Source organism: Microtus ochrogaster, linkage group LG4, assembly GCF_000317375.1.
Source record: "Microtus ochrogaster isolate Prairie Vole_2 linkage group LG4, MicOch1.0, whole genome shotgun sequence".
NCBI classification, from domain to species: Eukaryota; Metazoa; Chordata; class Mammalia; order Rodentia; family Cricetidae; genus Microtus; species Microtus ochrogaster.
In genome coordinates this window covers 2,662,080-2,684,016 of record NC_022030.1, presented here as the reverse complement: position 1 = coordinate 2,684,016, position 21,937 = coordinate 2,662,080, and the positions used below count along the sequence as shown (strand labels likewise).

The following is a 21,937-nucleotide window of genomic DNA, read 5'->3' as shown; positions in this document are numbered from 1 at the left end:
CAGAGGAAAAATGACTTAGCACTCCTGGGGAGCCTCTGTAAATGTATAAGTAAATATTTTTCAGAAGAAAATCAGAAGTGAGAGGAATAATGAATTCAAAATGCTAAACTAGAAAAAGTAAAAAAAAACCTATCAAACAAGAACAATTTACCCAAGTTCTCCATGAAAAGATAAAGAAAAGAGGAATTGGGAGAAGGAAGAAAAAAGAGGGAGAGAAAGAAAGAGAGAGAGAGAGAAACAGGATTCTAGACAAAACTGAGTTCATTAGCCCTCGTCTTGCCTTGAAAAGGATGCTGAGATGAAATCACATGAGAAGACAAGAAAGCATGGGCAGAAGCAAACATACGGACCAATACAGAAATTCTTAATTAAAAATTAAGCAGCAAAGACAACAAAAAGGGGGAAAAGGAACAGAATAACTAATGTCAGTCAGAAAATCTTGTGTAAAATGGAAACAAGGAATCTATCCATATCAGTAATTATGTAAAATGCATGCACCCATAAAAGATGGGGAGTGGCTAACTATATAATTTTTTTAAAGTGTATGTTAACCATGAAACTCAGTTTGATTCAAAAGCACAGACAGTATGGGAAAAGCTATCAAACTGTGAACCAGTATATATAAATCTGTTGCGGACAACGATGGCATTTTCGAGGCCCTCTGTAACCACTGTGCTTACAGACAACACTGTCCCATACACTTACAGTAGTAGATTTAGAGTCAAGCGTTCTTATCAAAATACAGCAGAAGGCAGCAAGCAATGGCCTGGTGCGGAGACTGCAGAGGCCTACTGTCCGTAAATGCCAGCCTTGCCAACTTGAATCTTCAAAAAATCCGACAAAAGAAACCTGATGAATCTTCAAGTCTCCACTACATACTTGTAGTCTTGCTTTAGCTTCAGCTTCTCGTCTAACTTTCCAGCAGGCAGCTTCCAACCCAAGTCAGATCTATTCCATACCATTGGAAAGGTTCCGGGTCTTGTCTCTAGCCACGCTATGTGTGCAGTCTTTCACACTAATATGAAATAATGACATAAGCCCATTATGATATGAGTCTGAGAGCCATATCCTCATCCACTTAGAAGTTACTGATACGACTCACTGCTGTGTGGTCTGAATCCATGCTCAGTTTTGACAAGCATTGTAGTTCAGCATCTCGATGGGATGCTGAAGCGAGGCACTTGGACTTCCTTAAGAGTGATGCCTACTTCACCGCAAAGCTACCATGATGTTAACTTTATTTCCTAATACCTGCTCTTAATCCATAGATTAGTTAACTCTCTGTCCATGTGACCAAAACCTGGATGAACAACTAGAAAATCAGGATTTAGTGTGGCTTTTGTTTTCGGAGGATTCAGTGTTCAGTCCTTGGCTACTGGGTTCTGTGAGTTGAGCAGAACACACAAGAATGTAACTGAGGAAATTCTCTTTGTCCTGTTAGGCAGAAAGTGGCAAAGGAGAGGCAAGAAGAAGCCAGAAACAATACTCCAAGGACATGCTGACTGACTTCTTCCAGTTAGGCTCTAAACTTTTTGCAAAAGTTTCCAAACATCTTGCAATAAAGCCAACAGCTGAGACCTAAGTATTCAAAGCACAGCCTGTAGGGGAGGGGCATTTCAGATCCAAACAATTATACTCCAGTTCCCTAGAAACTGACAAGGAAGTAGTTGTGTTGGAAGTCTTGACACATTGGCTAACAAGATGAACTAAATACGTGACTAAATGTATTTAAAGCAGAAACCAGAAAGCTCTGGTTGAAATATTTGTTAATGTCATTTCCAATTATCAGTGGGATGAGAAAATCAACTAACTCCACTTGAAAACAGGTTCAGTTCAACCATCCATCAAATTCCCCTTTGACAACAGGATTTCAGATCCACGTTACCAAGTAAATTTAGATAATGAGAGATATTGGTTAATTTTCCAGACCCAAGTAGTTCAGCAGAGAGTGGTGAGCTCTGCACTGAAAATTCTCAGTCCCTTTGCCAAAGATCTGTCTGAATGAGGGGGCAGCTGTGTTGCAGAGAGAAGCAGGCTGCCTCTCTGTGTTGTCCTGGCATGGGGTTAACCGAAGAAATCAGCTCTGGTCATTTCTTTTTACCAGTAAGGAAATTGAGACTCCGAAACTTCAATCTTACTCAGACTTACAAAGTCACTTTCCAATAGTCTGGAGAAAAATCAAAATAAGAAATCAATAAAATGGTGACTGTATTCAAGAATTTTGGAGATAAAAGAAAGTCTGGGGGAAAAGAAATGAAAGACAGGAATTGCAGAGCAGCGGATGCTATGAGCCCAGGAGTCTGAACAGAGACTGTGACCTCAGGTTTTTATTTACTATTGTTGTGTTGATTTTCATGAGGGCCAAGTGCCCTAGCTCAGAAGCATAGCAGTGTGACAATAAGGACCGTATGGATCATAACTTAAAGCCCTGCAGTGAGCTGATGGCAGTCCTGCCTGCTAGGAAGCGACCATCTTCCAGACAAGCTAGCGCTGCGAGGGAAAGGAGAAACTGCCTGACAGACATCTCCCAGCTGTGAAGAGTGGACCGATCCGCTTTCTATGCAGTCTGATACCGGAAGTGGAGTCGGAGCTTGAACATCGGAGGCTTTAGTGAACTGTTGGTACATGTCAGGTTGACCCAACAACCCAGGCTCCTTCAAGCCTTTGTCTTCCTGACTCAAAGCCACCTTGCCGAGATGCGGAACCCAGTTCTGACAAATACCACATTTGAGTTGGTATACATAATGGAGCTCCATAGTTCAGAAGCTACCTTCAAACATGGGACATAGCGAAATAAACAAAACGATGAGCATGCTACTTAAGAAAAAGGAAAGGAGAACCAATGTAGGAAAACCTTTGCCTAGTGAAAATAGAGCACAGGGGTCAATCATTGAGATCTGGAGAGGGCTCCGGGTAAGACAAAGCACGGACGCTGCTCGAGGGGAAGAGACAGGAGGAGTGGGTTTCTTCTTCAGTGGCGCTCTGTCGCCTGTCAGGACTTACTCAGTTTGTTGATGTTCGGCACCAGAGTGCTCCAGGTCTGCAAGTACTCAGCTCGGAAGCCGTCCATGGAAAACAAGATAACCGGTGGCAGGTCAAACCTGAACAAGGAAATCAGAAACTTCATCTGTGCTCTCTACATTAGAAAACACTTAGAAGATACACTCAGAAAAACAGTTCCAGGTCAAGCAACAGGCGCTGAATTTCAGCCACCTTTTGAATTTTCCAGGGACATAAATGTGGTGACAGTTTCGTGATGTGTTTCTCACGCTAAAGCTTCCTTCTTTGACTCTATATGCTAACATATTGACATCTCAATATGCTAACAAACATCCACAAATTTTAAAGCTCTTTTCGGCCAGTTTTTAATATGAATTGTTCAACAGCAGTTTTGAACTTACAGCCATAAACTGTATTTTTAAAATTTGTTGTTAATCTTTACCTTTTGACTTTTGCTTACATGATAGACACGTTCATATGTGACAGACACATACCTTCATAATTTTTTGGCTTGCCAAACTCTAACATGTAGCCATCACTGAGATCAAGAAACAGATCATGAACAATACCCCCAGAAGTTTTCCAGATTCCTTTCCCCATTACTTACCCTGGCAAACACCATCTCCAACCAGGATGAGCAGTAAGTAGCTTGACTTTTAGGAACTATTGCTCCTACCTTGATACTGAATTTATACATAAACTGAATCACACAGCATATATTATATGGGCTACACTATCTTTTGTTTTACATTTATCATATCTGAAATTAATCTATCTTGAGGCTTAAAATTATAAACCATTCCTTGTAACATTTGTTTAGTTTCCAAAGCATGAATGAATCACAACTCATTCCCTCATTCCTTCCTCTGTTGACAGGCATTTGGGTGTTTTCCAATGTGGCTTTCTCACGAATAGCAACTATGAACACAGTACATTTGTTTTTCATTATAGTGCCTGAAAAATGGATATGGTGCCATGCATGGTGGTACATGCCTTTAATCCCAGCACTTGGGAGACAGAAGCAGGGGGATCTCTGAGTTTGACGCCAGCCCACAAAGTGAGTTCCAGGACAGTCAAGGCCATAGAAGAGAAACTCTATCTCAAAAAAACAAACCAAGAAAAAGAGAGAGAGAAATGGGTATGGCAAAGCAATTTTCACCTCTGTGCTCAAGCAGTTATATATCCCACCACTTCTTAACCAAAACATATTTTTTTAAGAAATTTGGTTAGAGTAAATCCTTGAAATTCTAATAAACTACCAAAAAATGACTGAAAGCAAATCTGAATGTTGGTGCTAGGTAAAATAACAAAATGGCTTCCACTTCCTCACTATGACCGAGTAACGTTTAAAAAGTTACTAGTACTGCCATCACTTTGACGTTGTAGAAGAAACCATCAAGGGGAACCAGAAAACCAGTTTGTTTGGTTGCAGAGAAGATCTATTTATTGCAGAGTAATTAACGGAGTTTCAAGCAAGGCATTGTGCTAGACGCTGAGTCTAAAGGTGTAAAGGAGACACAGGAAATGAAATCGGAGAGGTAGCTGGTGGAGGCCAGGAGCTGAATCTTGTTACAGTGTCAAGCACACAGAAGGAAGCCAGATTTAGTCTCGATGAGGTGGGAACAGGCTTTCTAGGAGGTGTGACTGCCAAGTGACCAATAGCAATCACACGACAAGAGAACGGGACTAATGTCCAAATAGGGCAGTGTCCTGCGCACATACCCAGAGAGAGCTGATATCAGTGCATGCTTGAGTCTCAAAAACATTGTGCTAAGCCAGAAGAGCCAAACATGAGAGGATATGTGGTATGATTCCATCCATGGGAAAGTCTAAATCAGGGCTCGGTGGGAAAGAAGCTCAGAAACCTTTAGGGAGCAGAGGCTGGGGAGAGACACAAGGCATCTCATTGGGGAGGTGAAAATATCTTATGTGCTCTCACTTCTAGTTATTGAGGTTTGTGTCCAAGTTTTACTGTATCATATGCTGAAAATAGGAGGATATAGGAAGTATATCTTGATTTATAAATAAAAATGAAAAACCTGGACCATTGGAACTACAATATGCAGAAAATATGTCAAAAGGGGGGGGGGTTGATGGTTCACACCTTGAATCCCAGAACTCGGGAGTAGAGGGAGGCAGATCTCTGAGTTTGAGGTCATTCTAGTCTATAAAGTTAGTTCCAGGACAGCTAGGGCTACACAGAGAAACCCTATCTCAAAAAACAAACAAACCAACAAGCAAAAATAGGGGCTAGATAGATGGCTCAGCCGTTAAGAGTGCATTCTACTCTTCAGAGAGTCTGAATTCAGCTCCCAGCATCCACATCAGACAACTCACAATTCCGACTGCAGGAAATCCAATGCTATCCTCGGACTTTTGTAGCCACTGCAGTCAAGAGCATGGACCTACATATGGACACTCACTCTTATACACGTGATTGCAAATTAAAAATAAATATTTTTAAAAAATAAAGTGGCATGGTGTTGCTTATATTAGAAAATATATGGACGATGTGGGCACTGGCCACCAAACCAGGGTGTTTTGGAAGGGCAGCAAGCACCATTGACTACCAAGCCATCTCTCTAGCCCTGTGTTGCTAATATTCAGCTTCCTGGATAAAGCTCAGAAGTGCCTAGAGCAAACCTCCATGGGTAAAACCAGCACTCAAGCTTTGTTGTACAACCTTGCTGTTCTTCTAGAGGCTGCTAAAGAGGGCTGATGGATCTAAAAACTGGCAAAAGTCAAATAGCATGACAAAGAGCCACGAACTTTATCTCTCAGTGAGGGTTTCCCTAAATTTAACCATGAGAAAAGAGAAGGGAGATTAACCAGTTACACGGCCAAAGAAAAAGGACGATCTGTCCTTGTGAACTTAGGGGAAAGTGTTGTTTTGGTATGGACATGCTGTGTCTACAAAATTGTCTTCTAAATTGCTACTGTTGTTTATAGAACAGCGCTGCAGTCAGTCTTGGTCAAAGAAACCATCTTTTTGCAGAGGTCAGCAGTTAATACAGAGACTCATAACTGGCCAAAGTGCTGAGAATTAATTTTTAAATGTTTAGTCACAAATGAGATGTCTTCGTCACCTACTCCAAGGCTCGGGAAACATTGTGAAAAAAGGGACAGTTAGGATATAAAAGTCCGATGAGGATGTGCGTGCGTGAGTGCGTGCGTGCATGGGTGTAATACTGACTTCCAGACATGGCTGTTGCAAACTTGAACTCATGCTGTCATGATTACCTTCACAAAATCTCCACATGACTGGACCTATCAGCAGCCTGGCACAGAAGGGGAGCTGCTCAGGGAGCCTCAGTCCTTCCCTGAGGATATATGCAGACAATGTTTGATGGGGAGGGAGAGACATTTTCTTGAGTGTTGTAGACATGGCGCAGCTCTTGTAATCCAACTCCCACCCACACCCTTACCAAGGGCCCCAATCAAATGCATTGGTCACGTACATACACACAAAAGATCAGAGAGTGGGTTAAAGGAAGCTAGCTGGAAGAACAAAGGGGTCAACAGGAGTGAAAGAGACAAGAAGGGGGTGAAGGGTGAATACTAAGGGGACCCTGCAAGGGTCCAGGCAGGGAAGTAAGCCTCAAAGAGGTGAGAATGAAAACTTGGTTCAGATTGACTTGGTCAGTCTGTCACGGATCTGGGGAGTCTGATGCCAGGCAGCTCATTGTCAGCATATTTGAAACACAGTACCATTTGGAAAAGTGTTTCCAGGCAACAATCATTCCAATTCCTGGTACACAGTAAAGCTTAAGGTGTGAGCATTTACAAAGTCCCTCACAAAATATATGCCATCATGAGGGTGGGCTCTATAGAATCTAGGAGGTCATAAAATACGTGTTGACATCTCCCCTAAGGGCTGTATTAACTGGAAACTAAGGAGAGATAGAGGCACCTCTGGGTTTGAAATTCCGGGATTGACTAGTGATCTGTGGGCAGCACAACCTTTGTGCCCTCAACAGAACACAATCCAAATATATTATGTACATGTATGAAAATGTCAAAGTGGAATCTATTGTTATGGATAGTTAATATACTTAATAAACATTGTATAAGCTTAACTCAGATACTATCCTTGTTTGCTCCATATTTCCATATTTCTGTGTTGTTTATGTGCATATTAATTATAAAATAAATTAAAAATCCTCTGCTCTCTTCCCTGGGCCAGTGAAGCCTTTCAAACTTCTACCAAATTTTTGTGCTAAAAGTTGTGGGTTCTTCCTTCATCATGTAACTGATGGAACCAAACAGAGATCCACAGCTAAGCACTGGGCCAAGTTCTCAGAGAGGGAAGAGCAATAATATGAGCAAAGGGGTCAAGACCACCATGGGGAAACTCACGGAAACAGCTGACCCACGCTAGTGGGAGTTCCTGGACTCTGGACTGATAACTGGGGGATCTGCATAGGAGTAAATTAGGCCCTCTGAATCCTAGTGACAGTTGTGTGGCTTGGGCAATTTTGGGGCCACTGGCAGTGGGATCGGGATTTCTGCCTAGTGCATGAACTGACTCTTTGGAGCCCATTCCCTAATGGAGGGACACCTTGCTCAATCTAGACAAGGGCCTTAGTCCTGCCTCAAAGTGATGTTACAGACATTGTTTACTCCTCATGGGAGGACCTACCCCTCTGAGGAGTGGATGGGGGGTGAGATGGGGAGAAGGAGGGAAGGGAGGGGGAACAGGGATTCATTGGTATGTAAAATAAATAAGATTGTTTTTTAAAAATAAAATAAAATAAAAAGTTGTGGGTTCTTATCAGAGAACCTGGTCTTTTCAGGCTAGTATCTATCAACTCAGACATTTTATTTCCAAGATCTGTGTTTCAAGAGTTGTGATTTAACACAATTTTTTGTTTGTTTTGTTTTTTCAAGACAGGGTTTCTCTATAGCTTTGGAGCTGTCCTCGAACTAGCCCAAACTTGTGGCCCAAGCTGGCCTCGAACTCACAGAGATCCACCTACCTCTGCCTCCCGAGTGCTGGGATTAAAGGCGTGTACCACCATCCCCCAACTGATATGTTCTTTCTTTTTTAAATAAAGACATCACCTCCCTTTGTTTCTCCAACTGGTTTCCAACTCCTTGGCTCAAGTGATCCTTATGCTTCTCAAGTAGCTGGGGTTCCTTATGCTGGCATACCGCCATGTCAGGCTCCATACATATACTTTTTAAAAATAAGATGGCGCTATTTTAAAACGCTGATTCTTCGTAAAGCCCAGTACTCCTTTCATCTTTTGCCACCCCACTGTCATCCCTAACTGCTGGGACTAGAAAAGTAAGGGCAGAGGACAAAGGAGGAAAAGGAAGTTCACCCTGAGGGGGAAGTGACAAGGGGCATGGCTCTAGGCACCACCAAGGTCCCAGGAGCAACAGTCATATATATGTGGGAGGAGAGACATGGTGGGTGGACATGATTTGACAAAGGTCTTCCTGTCGCTGCGAGCCTTTCTTTCCATAAATCCCTTCCCCTCCTTCAACTGGAAGATACTTCTATTGTGAGGATGTCAATTGACTGAAAACAGTCCCGGCAGGAGTAAATTTAGTCTGAATTCCAATCTTACCCATAAGACCCTGGCAATGTGGGTATATGCCAACAAATGTGTTTAGTTATTGTGGGGCATGAACATAATAAAATAAAACGCGAAAGTGATTTGTCAACAGCAAAGCAAACAAATGTCTGTTGAGTGTGAACCCACTAGGAGCCCAAACTTCTGCGAATGATTATATTTGGAGAGGAGAGTGTGGAAATTCTACTTGGCCTTTTCCTAAAGCATCGTATGCCTAAAGGGAGCTGAAGTCCCGTGCCATTCCTGCTTACCCTTCTGGACACTGGGGCTCCTGGGATGTGGCACAGGCTTCTGACACCCATGGGGCTTCTCCTGCAAAGCAGATTGCATTGTTTAGGACAGCTTTGTCACACACAAAAGAAAGAAGGGATTTGCTGGGTGTATCTTCTCTAACTGTTTAACTGCTATCACTGGATGACTAAGTTCTTCCAGAACACAATATGCCCGATGTCATGTAGTGACAAGGCCAGTGGCCTCTAAAGACGAGAGACCAGCGATCTACACTGCTGAGTGCCAGGAAGGGAAGCCACTCCATCCAGAAAAACAAAGGAGAGTCCTTCAGTGGAAAGAATATTTCTTCATTAATGGGTCTGTTTTTCTTACACCCCTCCTGAAAGATATTTTCACAATGGCTACAATAGAATAGCTTTAATAAATACTGACACAAAACCTAATAAAGAGAAGAAGAAAAAGTAGCTAACTGAGATGGCTTTTATCAGATAGAAAATACTGAGAAATCTTTTTTTTGGGGGGGGGGGATTTTTTGAGACAGGGTTTCTCCGTAGCTTTTGGTCCCTGTCCTGGAACTAGCTCTTGTAGACCAGGCTGACCTCGAACTCACAGAGATCCGCCCGCCTCTAATACTGAGAAATCTTAACAACAAAAGTTTACTGCGTGAATCTTTCCCTTTATAGAGCATTCCCGCTAACAAAGTAGAAATGACAGAAGACCCATGTGACTCTGTGCAACTTCTCATGCCACCTCCCACGGAAGATACAGGCAGTCGTAATGTACACCATGACGGAAGCAACACCATTCCTTACAAAATATAGTTTACAATAAAACAATACATACCAAAGTTTCAACAGTGCTCTGGCTCTAACTACTACATTTCTGGAATTTATGGAATGATAAATTATTCAAGTCACAAGGCATTCAATCAGCAAAACCTAGACTAGGAAACTCTCTAGAACAAATGACCTCATTTCTCCAACATATAAAATGTCAGAGGCACAAAGAGGGGAAGCATAGCTCGTTTGTTTGCTTTTACAAGACTTGAAATCTATCAGTCACTTGCAATAGCAAGCACCTATTTGGTTTTTGCTTACATCTTTTAAAAAACTATAATGAAACAAAGAGCAAATTTTGAGTACAGATTAGATATTTGATGAATAGAATTATATTTATAGGTGGTGTTATAATGTTATTAAATTTTTATCTTTCTTAGAGACATACTGAAAATATTCCAGAGAAGTGATGCTAATGCCATCTTGGTAATAATCTGAACTTTTGAGGGAGAAACCGAAATAGAGAGAGACAAAGACAGAGAGAGAAAAAGAGACAGAGACAGAAGATGAGGAAGACAGTGATGTGTATACTTTTGTTTAAAAAAAAAGTAAAATAAAGAAAATACAAGGCTAGAGAGATGGCTCAGCAGTTAAGAGCACTAGCTGCTCTTGCAGAAGACCAGACATCAATTTTCAGACCCACATGGAGGCTCACACCATCTTTAACTTCAGTCTCAGAAGATCTGATACCTTTTTTCTGGACTCCACAGAAAACAGGAACAGACATGGTATACAGACATACTTGAGGTCAATACTCATATACGTAAAACTATTTTAGAAAGCAAAAGAAAAGGAAATACAAGATTTGGAGATATGCACATCATGGTCCTAGACTCCATGTTAGTCTCCCACTGGGAATTACCTAAAAGTCCACAGTCTATACAGCACTCAATTACCTAGATGAATGTGAGTCTATCTGGTTACTCCTTTTACAACTCATGGTAACATATAACTAGTAGAGAACAAGTAAAAATATACAGTGATGAATTCTTGCATAATAACAAATAAATACCAAATTGCTGTGCAAACGGATAAACAATTTCAACCCCCCAGGCTACAATTTCAGTGATTTTATTTCAGTGATCTTTCCAACCTTAACATGCTCTTCTCTCTGAAACAGATTTACCATCCAGTGGCTTATCTTGCTGAGTCAGGAAACCTTTGCCTCGCTCACTCTGCCTTTATCTGCAAGTCACGCCACCTTTATAAAAATTATGCTTTGTCAGTATAAGATGGGATTGGCCCTGGCATGATAAGGGCTGAAGATAGGTGTGGACAGACATGAGAAACACATCAGATGGCTCTCTCGACCTCTGCACGTGAAAATTAATCACAGTGTTCAAAGTTTTCTAAATTTGCCACGATATAAAAGCCACGAGCAAGTTCTTGCTCCCAAATGATTCTAATTATCTTCACACTACTCTCTGAAGCTGTTTGTTTAAATCTAAACAAGTAAATATGTCTTTAGAGTGAGAAAAATCCAAATTTAATTTGAAAATAAACAGGTGATTAGCCCCACCAGACTAATGAATGTGTATAAGGCTAAACTCCCGCACTGTTTATAACAACCTCATCTCCTGTAAAAGTCAAGCAGGGAATTCAGAAGAAATTGTACATGATCTCAGCACAAGCCTTCAGATAATATATTAAAGTTGCAAAACTAGGACAAGAGAAGGGAGGACTGTAAGGACAAGAAAAATTATGGTCAGTGAAATTAGAAAGCTAAGGCAACCAGAAACCATACTTGCCTTTCGAAATACTCAGAAAAAAGTGTATGACTCAATATTCACTACTAAGCATTTGGAAATTGTTACCATTTTAGGCTATTTTCGGGTAGGTCTGTTTTTTATTATTTTTAATTCTTTTTCATATAAGATGACTCATACATCAATACAAAATATCCTTTCTGCTCCTGACTATAGCGAGTTATATTTCTAAGACAGTTAGGAGTCACCCAAATGAAGAATAAAATGATAATGTGCTGGGAAGGGGTTCCCAAGGCTCACTCACATCTATTTTGTCACAGGAAAGTCATAAATAAGGAATTAATAAGGACCCGGGCATGCCCCCATCTCCTGTGTTAAAAACACAGCATTGCAAATGCATCCTATTCATGGAGAAGCAGACTATTTCTCTTGAAAGCTGCTTTGCCCTAGTAGTCAATGCTGGCCAATAAGCTCAGCCGTGGGCCAGTAGGGACTGGATACGCTACCAGTTGAAAGTCCTTATCTACACAAAAGGTCTAGAAGGGAACTTCCCCGGTAACCATGCTTTCTCTGTCTTACAATTTGTTAGAACTATATGTCTTACCTAAGTTGAGGAGTTGTCTTAATTTAAAGAGCAAAGAAGCCTTGCCTAAAGTCTCTTGGTCTTGGCCTGTGTGTTAGTTTCTCTGTCTGTTGCTGTGGTCAAACATCATGACCATGACAACTTATAGAAGAAAGAGTTTATTTGAACTTAAAGTTCTAAAGGAATATGAATTTGTTGTGGCAGGAAAGCATAAACCCAAGTGGCATAGCAGCCAGAACAAAACCCTGAGAGCTCACATCCTTAACCAAAATACAAAGCAGAGAGAGCAAACTGGAAGTGGTAGAGGACTTCAGCTCTGAAAAGTCATCCACAGTGACACTTGTCCTTCAGCAAGGTCACAGGAACAGGGTCTTGAGTGTGAAGAAGTTTAATATCTGTGAAATATATAATTTTCATAGCTCATTGGGTGTTCTGAAGCATTAAATGAGGTTGTTCCAACACTTTCTAATCTCTATGAAGCAAGCTGGCATGGCCAGGAGTCCCTGGAGTCCCATACTTGCTTTGGGAATTTGCATTGGTAATAAATCCCTAAGAGCTCTTAGTCCTTAGATCACTCAGGACACAGATTGTTCCACATACGGTTGATAGCTATGTTATGTAACCATCGCTGCACACTTTATTCTTGGAATTTGTCATCTAGTATCTAGTATCTCAAACCATACGTGGTATGGTCACTGGACTGTGGACACCTTGCTGTTTTCATGATGACAAGGTTCCAGGCTCTTTAATCCCATCTGTAAGATATATTCTATCTTTTCTTCTATATTGAGTAATAGCTAAATATTCTCTCTCTGTCTCTCTCTGTGAGAAACTGAGTTCCAGTGAAGTCACCGAAGCCAACTGGCCCACACCCTCTGCTTACCGTGGCACACAGTCCTGTAGTCAGCACAACAGTCCTTCCTCTCCAAGCAGTCATCTGCGCAGGAGCAGAGGCTCGACTCCAGTCTGCTCTCCCCACAGCGGAAAGAATTGCACGTCCATATTTGAGCTGGAAAAGCATGCAAGTCAGTCCTGAGCACTTACGTGAACAAAACAAAGACTGCAAATGCCATGCATTCTCCCCTCTCTCATTACAATACAGTCAAACTCTTGACTTAGCTGCTTCAATAAATGATAATACAAATGATAATACAATAAATGATCATACAAAACAAAAAGAAGCCATGACTCCACTTTCCTCGCTCGGGTAACAGAGAGAAATGAGGCTTCATAAGTTGAACCTGTGCTCTGAGTTTGCAGATGATCAGGACCCTGGTCCTATTCCCACTCAAGTGTAGGAATTCCATATGGTGAAGCCTCAAGAGCACTGACTGATGCAATATGAATATATCTAAGAGAAGCCTTGCCCAGCCTTGTCTAAGCACAGCCAATAAAGAAAAGAAAATGGTGACAGAAGTAATAGGAGCATCCTAGAGATCAATAAAAACCCAGGTCATTATGTACCATTTCACTTTCTGTACAGTTATACCTCATCTACAGTCAAAGTGTGGGCTTCTGTGTTTTGCACTGAGAAGGGGGAAATTATGATAATTAGCCTTGTGCAGACATCCAGGAAAGATGCTGTGGGTTGAATTGTGCAGTCTTAAGAGATAATGAAGGCCTAATCCTCGTTATATGTGAATACTTGCAAATACATACAAGTAAATGGCAAAGCATCAAGGAAAGTGAAGTCAGTATGGCAATCCTCATTGCAATGGCTGACTTTTTTTCCATCTCTTTTTCTCCTCTTCCCTCTCTGTTTTGGTGCTGTTTCCTTTTGATAAACCTTCACTATAGATCGCAGTTTGGCCTCATCTTCACAGAAACCCCTCTTGCTTGGCCTCCTGAGTATGGAGATTACAAGTATGGACCACCATGCCTTGATACGGTTTACTTATAAAAAGGGGAAAGTTGGAAACAGGGGCACACAGAGGAAGGCTATGTGAGGAGTCATAGATCACTTGACAGTGACAGCAGAGTTTGAAGCTTGGGTACTGCTAGTCAACGAATGTCAAAGCTTGCCAATGACCAACCAGACTCCAGAGAAAAGGCACAAAACTCTTCTCCCCTACAGACAATGCTATTAACATCTAGATCTTGGATTTCTTGCCTCCAGACTCTACCTAGACTATAATACTTTGTTATGGTAGCCCTGGAAACAAACACATGGTGGAGGGTGGAGATGCCGGAATGATAGAAGCACAGCTAACAAGTTAGTGGACAGACTGCTAAAGCCCGTACTTGACTTCACACAGGTGTCTTCAAAGTCCCAGCAGCAGTCCCCTCGGCCTGTGCACTCTGAGTCACATCGGCAGCCCTCCAGTCCTCTATGTGAAGAGTCAAAGCATTTTTTCCTGCAACTGCCTGTCAAATGAAAGGCAAAGAACAGCAACATTTAGAAGTCGGCTGGGGTTTCATCCTTAGGCGGTGAGAACATATAGACATACTTAGCCCAGACTGAGACTAGACTAGAGTTCAGTGTGATGACGCCGTGTTGAACAAGAAAAAATGGTATATACAAGTCATGCATGGGATTACACAGAGGGTAGGATCAAAGCTAGCAAGGGGCAGGATGACTCCACTCAGGCTGGGGGTGGGGCTTTTGTAAATTAGCAAAGCCAAGAAGGTCAATGAGTAGTTTGGAATGGCTAACAGAGCTCAAACACATAGACAGACTGTTGCAGGGAGAAGAAAGCTGCTTGTGCCAGGCTAAGAAGCATGAGGCCAAACTGTGATGAGGGGAAATCACTAAAGAGTAAGAGCAACTCAGATTTGCATTTTAGAAAGCAAGTGACGGGATTTTGACCCAAACTAACAATCAGAAAGATGAGTCTCTAAAGGAAGGTAACAGCAGTGTACACAAAGAAGACACAAACGTAATCTAGAAAAAGGAAAGTGCATCAGGGAGAAGCTTTATATGTAGAATAAAAAGAAGAATAAGTTAAGGACTCCTGACAAGCAGGGCGAGAGTTTCAAACAACGTAAGCTCAGTGCTTCTGTGTATTTGAACTAATAGATAGTTACTGGGGAGTCTGAGAGATAAACTAACGATGCTAGTCTTGAAATCACCAGCATATTCATGGCTAAACAAGAAGAATGTAGGCTATTTTAATGTATTTTATTATTTACTTGAGAATTTCACACATGCACATGATATATTTTTATCATATTAACCTCATGTCTTTTCCCTGACTACTTCCAGATTCAGATCCAACTCCTACCCCACCCCAAACTTTCTGTCCTTTTATTATTATTAATTTTATAGTCCACTGAATCCAATTCATTTACACACACACACACACACACACACACACACACACACACACACACTAGTATGGGGCCGTGTACCGGATCATGGTCATCTTACCAGGGGTCAAAAGCTTAAAAAAAAAAACTGATTCTTCTTTCCCAGCAACCATAAGTTGCGAATAACTTCTCAAAGAGGAGTGGGGAATCATATCTCCCTATGATCACCACCATCCATGCTGGCCTGTTGACAGGCATGATCTTGTTTAGATCTTGTATAGGCAACCACAGCCTCTGTGGGTTCCTGGTCACATCAGTCCTGTCATGTCCAGAGACAGTTTTACAACAGTCCTCTCCAACCTCTGGTTCTTGGGACATTTCTGCCCATCTTCTTTGATGTTCCCTGAGCCAAGTATGTGCCTTGCTAAATGCTAGTTATATTTACTATGAATTGAATGAGAACTAACTAAAAACATACTATGTACAATTTCCTTATGACACTTGCTTTCTGCTTTGTATTCCTAGAGAGTCACTTGAAGGCAAAGACTACTTGGTAGTATGTTTGGGAAAATTTAGTTCTGCAAGCATTATCTCCCTTCCTTGGAAACCAATACATATTTTTTAAGTTTATTTATTTATTTGCCATTCAAAATTATATTTTTGAGACAAGGTGTCATGTGATCCAGACTGGTGACAAACTCTAAATAACCCAAAGTAACTTTGAACTCCTGGTCATCTTGACTCATCTTCCTGACCATTGGGATAAGAGACACATGCCACCACACCCACGGTGCAAGGTGCTGAGGACTGAACGCTATGTCCTTAAACATGGGAGGCAAGGAATCTACCTATTGCAGCCCCAGAACACAAAAGTGCTGTTTTAGCATTGTTATATTTCAAACCATGCCATGAGTATCAGAGTGAAGGGCTGGGGAAACCAAGACATGGACGCAGAGACTTTGCATTAATAAAAGACTTTTCAAACAAATGTTAACAAAGTATTAGTGAGTTTCATTATACTAGGACAACTGATCAATTGCAAGGGGCAAGGTGGAGTCTCCTGATATGCTTGCCTCATTTACAAAAATCGGTAACTGTAGAGGCCAAACAAACTACAAGTGTCTTGGAAGTCAAGAAGAGTATTCTAGACCACTCATTTCAAAATGTATCAAAAGAATGTTAGAAAAAGAAAGGAGAGTAAGAAGGCAAGATGAAGACAGTGGGGAAAGGCATGAAAATGAATGTTTCTCAAAGTGACAGACCTCTCAAACTGAGCCTACTCTGTTTGACCCCAAAATGTATGAAACAGCAGTCAGATTATTTTCAAAGTACTATTACAAAAGGTTCGTGAACATATGAAAAATATGGTGGAACGTTTGCAGTAATTCAGTCCATAGGCTATATTGCCATTGGTATAAAGAGGTAAAACAGCTGGAAAAGTTATATGACAGTGTGAAACAAAGGACTCAAGCGTTCATTTTAAAAAGGTGGGAGAAGGAAAGAAAAGGGAAGGAAAGAGGAGAAAGGGTGGCTGACTGTGAGAAAAACATAACATTAGCATGTTATTATATAATTAATGTGATTATTTGGTTTTGTATATATCATTTATACATATTAAAATAATATATCTACATAAAATTCCTACAAGAATATAACTGTAATAATCTCAGAGGAGGAAACATTATAGCTGTGCAGGATGGCAGAATAAATCATTGTGAATAAATTATGGGATCTTATTATCCAGTCAAGTCAAAGCAATGACTTTTAAACCCCCAAAAGGGGGACATTTTTCTGTTTTACAATGTAAAATCTAAAATTTCTGTATCTCTGACTCTCCTGAAACTCACTGTATAGACCAGGCTGACCTCGAACTCACAGAGATCTGCCTGCCTCTGCCTCCCTAAGTACTGGAATTAAAGGTGTGTGCCACCACCAGCCGGCTTCTTATATCTTTTAGAAATACACTCTGAAATATTTTTGAAAATAAAATAATGCCAGGCTTTTGTTTTAAGATAATATTGAAGGGAAGCAGTAGATAAATATAAAAATAAAGCGAGGTTGCTCATGAATTGTTACTGGATGATGTTACATAGACATTTTAAATTTGAATTTATACTTTTGCATGTGCTTAAAATTTACATCATTTTTTTATGCTTTCTTGCTTTAACCTCAGCAATTTCACTTCTTATTCTATTTCAGAGAAAGCTATGACTATACAGATTCACAAAAGTTCTCCCAGGTGTTGTCTGTAATTGCAAGAATTATTATTATTTTTGACATAGAATCTCTCTATGTGTCTTTGACTGCCCTGGGACTCTCTATCTAGACTAAACTGGCCTCAAACTCACAAAGACACCTGCTTCTACCATCCAAGTTCTGAGAGTAAATGTGTCTACCACCATGCCCAGCTGCAAGAATCTTCTTAAAGTAAAACAATGTCAATATACATTAGAAGGTTCAAATTTGCATTCCCACCAACTTCTTTAACAACCTACCTCAAGACCCAGCAATACCACTTTTGGGTATATACTCAAAGAATGCTCAATCATACCACAAGGAGACGTGCTCAACTATGTTTATAGCAGCATTATTTGTAATAGCCAGAACCTAGAAACAACCTAGAGGACCCTCAACCAAAGAATGAATAAAGAAAATGTGGTACATTTACACAATGGAGTACTACTCAGCAGTAAAAAAAAAAATGACATCTTGCAGGCAAACGGATGGATCTAGAATACATCATATTGAGTGAGGTAACCCAGACCCAGAAAGACAAATATAATACGTACTCACTCATAAGTGAGTTTTAGACATAAAGCAAAGAAAAATCAGCCTATAGCTCACAACCACAGAGAACTTAGGCAACAAAGTGGACCCTAAGAGAGACATACATGGGTCTACATAGGAAGGAGAAAAAGATAAGATCTCCTGAGTAAATTGGAAACATGGGGGTCACAGAAGAGGGTAAAAGGGAATAAGGAGCAGAGAAAAATTCATGGTGCAATAAAAACAATAAAAATAGAAGGTTCAAGTTATTATGGATTTTTTATATATCTCTATAAAAACATCCCAAGCATTTCTGGATACCAACAGTTCTTTTAATATTCTATTATTTATGACTTTAATGCACTGGTTCTCAACCTTCCTAATGCTTCAATCATTTAATACAGTTCCTCATGTTGTGATGACCCCTGACAACAAAATTATTTCTTTGCTACTTCATAACTGTAATTATGCTACAGTTCTGATCATAATGTAAATACCTGATATGCAATTCCAAAAGGATCGAGACCCACAGGCTGAGAATCGTGGCTTTAATGACTTTGAGAAATACTTACACTATTATTCAAGAAGAGAAACATAAATCATACAGTTTTCTCATTTATATTTGACTTGCATTTCAATCTCAACTTCTCAACCCCCCCACACACACAAATTTTACAAAAATAGTGAGGATCACTTTTTCCAAACTCCAAAAAATAAAAGACAGAAGCAAGAGAAAAACTAGAAAGAGAATTAACAGGAAGAAGGAATTAACAACTGCACAAAATGGGAGGACATCTAGGAAAAAGCAAAGGTCCTGCCCCGGAACCCTAAAAACAGGTGTCAATGATGGAGGGTCAAGCATTATCAAGTGAGGGTAGGGTGGGAAGAACAAGGCTAAACATCGGAGAATGGGTAAAAACCAGGGACTCTCCACTCGACTGCGTACTCCAGACTCCAGGGCTCAGACTGAAGGAATTCAGGAGCAGTGACTATCCTGGAGGGACAACACAGAAAATAGCTAACGGGGGAAAATAAACAGAGGTAAACTACAATATAAACAGATGGTCACCAATCACTGGAGACACAGTGCCATGGGACGGGAGAGGTAAAGGCTAAGGCTGAAACGGAGGTAGAGAGAGAAGGAAATACTTGGTTTGAAAGAAAACAGGAAGGCAAGCAGTAGTAAGATACATACATGTATGCACACACACACATACACACACACACACACACACACACACACACACTACTCACACAATGTTCTAGTGTCCAGGACACAGGTATTTTCTCCCACAATCATGCCTGCTCCTCCCTAGTCTTCTGGATTTTCCTACATCTCCCAATAGTTTAAAGTTCATTTACTCCAGTCACATGACCTGAAGACCCACATAGGATGCTTGATAACCAATTACCACAGTGTGTGCAGGCAAAACTTTCCCCCTCAGCTAATCTCACATACCAGCTTTTTTCTTGACTTTGCCTCTTGAACACCTAAATGACATTTCAATTTCAACATGTTCAAAATCGAGCAGTTGGGTCTTTTTATCTAAACTAATGCTGCTCATACCAAGTATGGAAGCTTGCATTTCCAGATGTTCATGCAAAAAAAATAAAATAAAATAAAATAAAAAAAATAAAACAAACAAAAAAATCATTGGGTCATTCTTAAGGTATCTCACTTTCTCTTTATATCCAATTTGTTTGGATTTGGGCTCTAACCCATACAAATGTTTCCAGAACCCAAATATGTATTGCCTGCTTATGCAGGTGCCTGTCCGAGCCCCTTAACTATGCTCTCTACTCCTGTTCTCACTCTTCCATGTTTGAAACCCAGTAATAGTCTTAGCTCATGCAACAGTTGGAAACAAACCAGATTACTTCATTCCTCAGCTCAAACCCTCTAGTCGGTTTTTATTGTATTCATAATCCAAGACCGAACTTTGATATACCAACCCCTACGGGTTGTCTCCTCTACCTGGCTGAACCCCGTGTGGGACTGCCTCCCTCTGGTCCTATTACCTCTGGCTTGTGATCTCCCTGTTATCCCTTCGGTGGAGTACGCCAGGCATTCTCCTGGATTAGGCATTTGCATTTGCTGTTTCTAGCTACCTAGGATGTTCTTCTGTTGGAATACATTGCTGGCTGGTTAGAGGTCACAGTCTGCCATACCCTGATAGCTTTCTCTAAGCTTGGCAATATGAAAAATCCCTCCGTCCCCAGCAAGGCTTCCTGCTCTCCACCTGCCCTTATCAGGAGAATGTCCCTGGGCCTGGAGGACTGACCTTATCTAAAAGCTGTCTCTAAACCAGATGCCTGATTCATCTTTAGCTTGACCCTTCACACAGATCCCTGCTAAGACTTGTGCTAGAGGTGCTGCAATAGGACCCCACTGCCACATACCCAGGCCTGTGATAAGAGCATGCCACTTACTGAAAATTGGGCTTTGTTCCCAGACTCCCGAGGCCTATATATCCCTTATGCTCTGGAATAAAGTTGAGCTGATTCACCAGTGTCTGTCTCCAGAGGCCTCTGTTTGTGGTCACAAACCATGTACAAAGCTTTCTGTCTGCCCCTCTGCCTCTCTCCTCTCTCGGACTGACAGCTGACAAACTGAGAGGGAAAGAGGACCCCAATACACATTCTTCCTTGGGAAGTATCCCCACGTCTTTACTTCCATGAGCTCATAATTCAAAAGTTCCTTCACACCCACATCCATTCCCACACACCAGCCTGACTTAATGTTTCATATTCTTGGCTTGGGCTTCACTCCTCATTCCCTGGAAACACCCACACACCCACACCCACATACACTCCTCCTCCATGCTACACTGCTGAAGATGACCTTCAACTTCTGATCTCCCTGCCTACTTTCCTCCCAGTGCTGGGACCATAGGTGTGCACCCCATGCAGTCTGTGTAGTCCTGAGTACCAAACCCTGGTCTTCACGTGTGCTGGGCAAGTACTAAACCAACTGTATTAACAGGGCTTCATCTTTGGTCTAGAAATGTACATTCTAGACTTTCGTCTGTTGTCTTCACTATATCCTAATTAGAAAATCACAGAACACAAGACAACGTTCAAGTTTTAGTGACGAAGTAAAAGATACGTGCACACATGGCAATAAGTGTGTAAGAATACACACTCATTTTTAGAATCCACACAAGGAACAATTTACCTTGCAAATGAGGGTTACATGGAGTGGTGAATGGTTAAAAATTGTTCCACATTTGGGCTGAAGGGATTAGACATGAATGAATAAAGAATAACAGAGCTGACTGTGCTATATGCCAAGAAATATTGAAAAGGGTGAACAAGGTGGAAGGGTCCCTGAGTGGGAGAGGAAGGAAAACTGAGACGCTGGCAGGAGGGCTCAGAACCTGAGAGGAAGAGGAGAGGAGAAAGGAGAACCATCTGGGAAGCCAGCCAGTAGGTATAAGGAAGTAAGGAACAGGGGAAAGATCTGAGACAATAGGGGATTTTGTTCAGAGATTAGTATATGCCTTCTGCAGTCAACTTATGCAATTTGGAGGATAAAACAGTCAAGAAATGATGCCCATTTGTACGAAGAATACCGCTGACGCAGCTTGCTAAGGATCATTCCAGCCAGGGACAGCAGCACCCTCCTGAGACACAGCAGTCCAATGGCCACAAGATGGAGGGAATTTTCCAGCTAATATTCACTTTAAAAAAAATATCTGCTGTGTTCCTATGTTGCATGGAAGAACTGTGTGAAAATTCTTAAATGACAGTATGGCTGGAGAACTGCCAGCTAGCTTCTCCCAAGAGCCTCCCTAGTAAAGAGATGCTAAGATTTTTCTCAATGGAGCCAAATGGACATGGAACGCGGTATCCGATGAGTTAAAAACAGCCTTATAGTTCACCTTAGTAAAGACGCCAACACAATCTACTAAGAATTACAGAAGACCAGTCAAAAAGATGACTCAGAAAGTTAAGGGAACTTCTCGTACAAGCCTGACAACCTGAGTTCAG

General features: G+C 41.2%; 1 protein-coding gene across 1 annotated transcript in view; it reads right to left on the bottom strand.

The window, feature by feature from the left end:
• Enpp3 (ectonucleotide pyrophosphatase/phosphodiesterase 3) overlaps positions 1-21,937 on the bottom strand; it is a 74,982-nt gene that overhangs the window by 47,567 nt on the left and 5,478 nt on the right. The window contains exons 3-6 of the mRNA XM_005360913.2: positions 14,177-14,299; positions 12,819-12,944; positions 8,831-8,891; positions 3,004-3,101 (exon numbers count right to left, since the gene is read on the bottom strand). Coding sequence (XP_005360970.1) covers positions 3,004-3,101; positions 8,831-8,891; positions 12,819-12,944; positions 14,177-14,299 — 408 coding nt within the window. The remainder of the gene's footprint in view (positions 1-3,003; positions 3,102-8,830; positions 8,892-12,818; positions 12,945-14,176; positions 14,300-21,937) is intronic.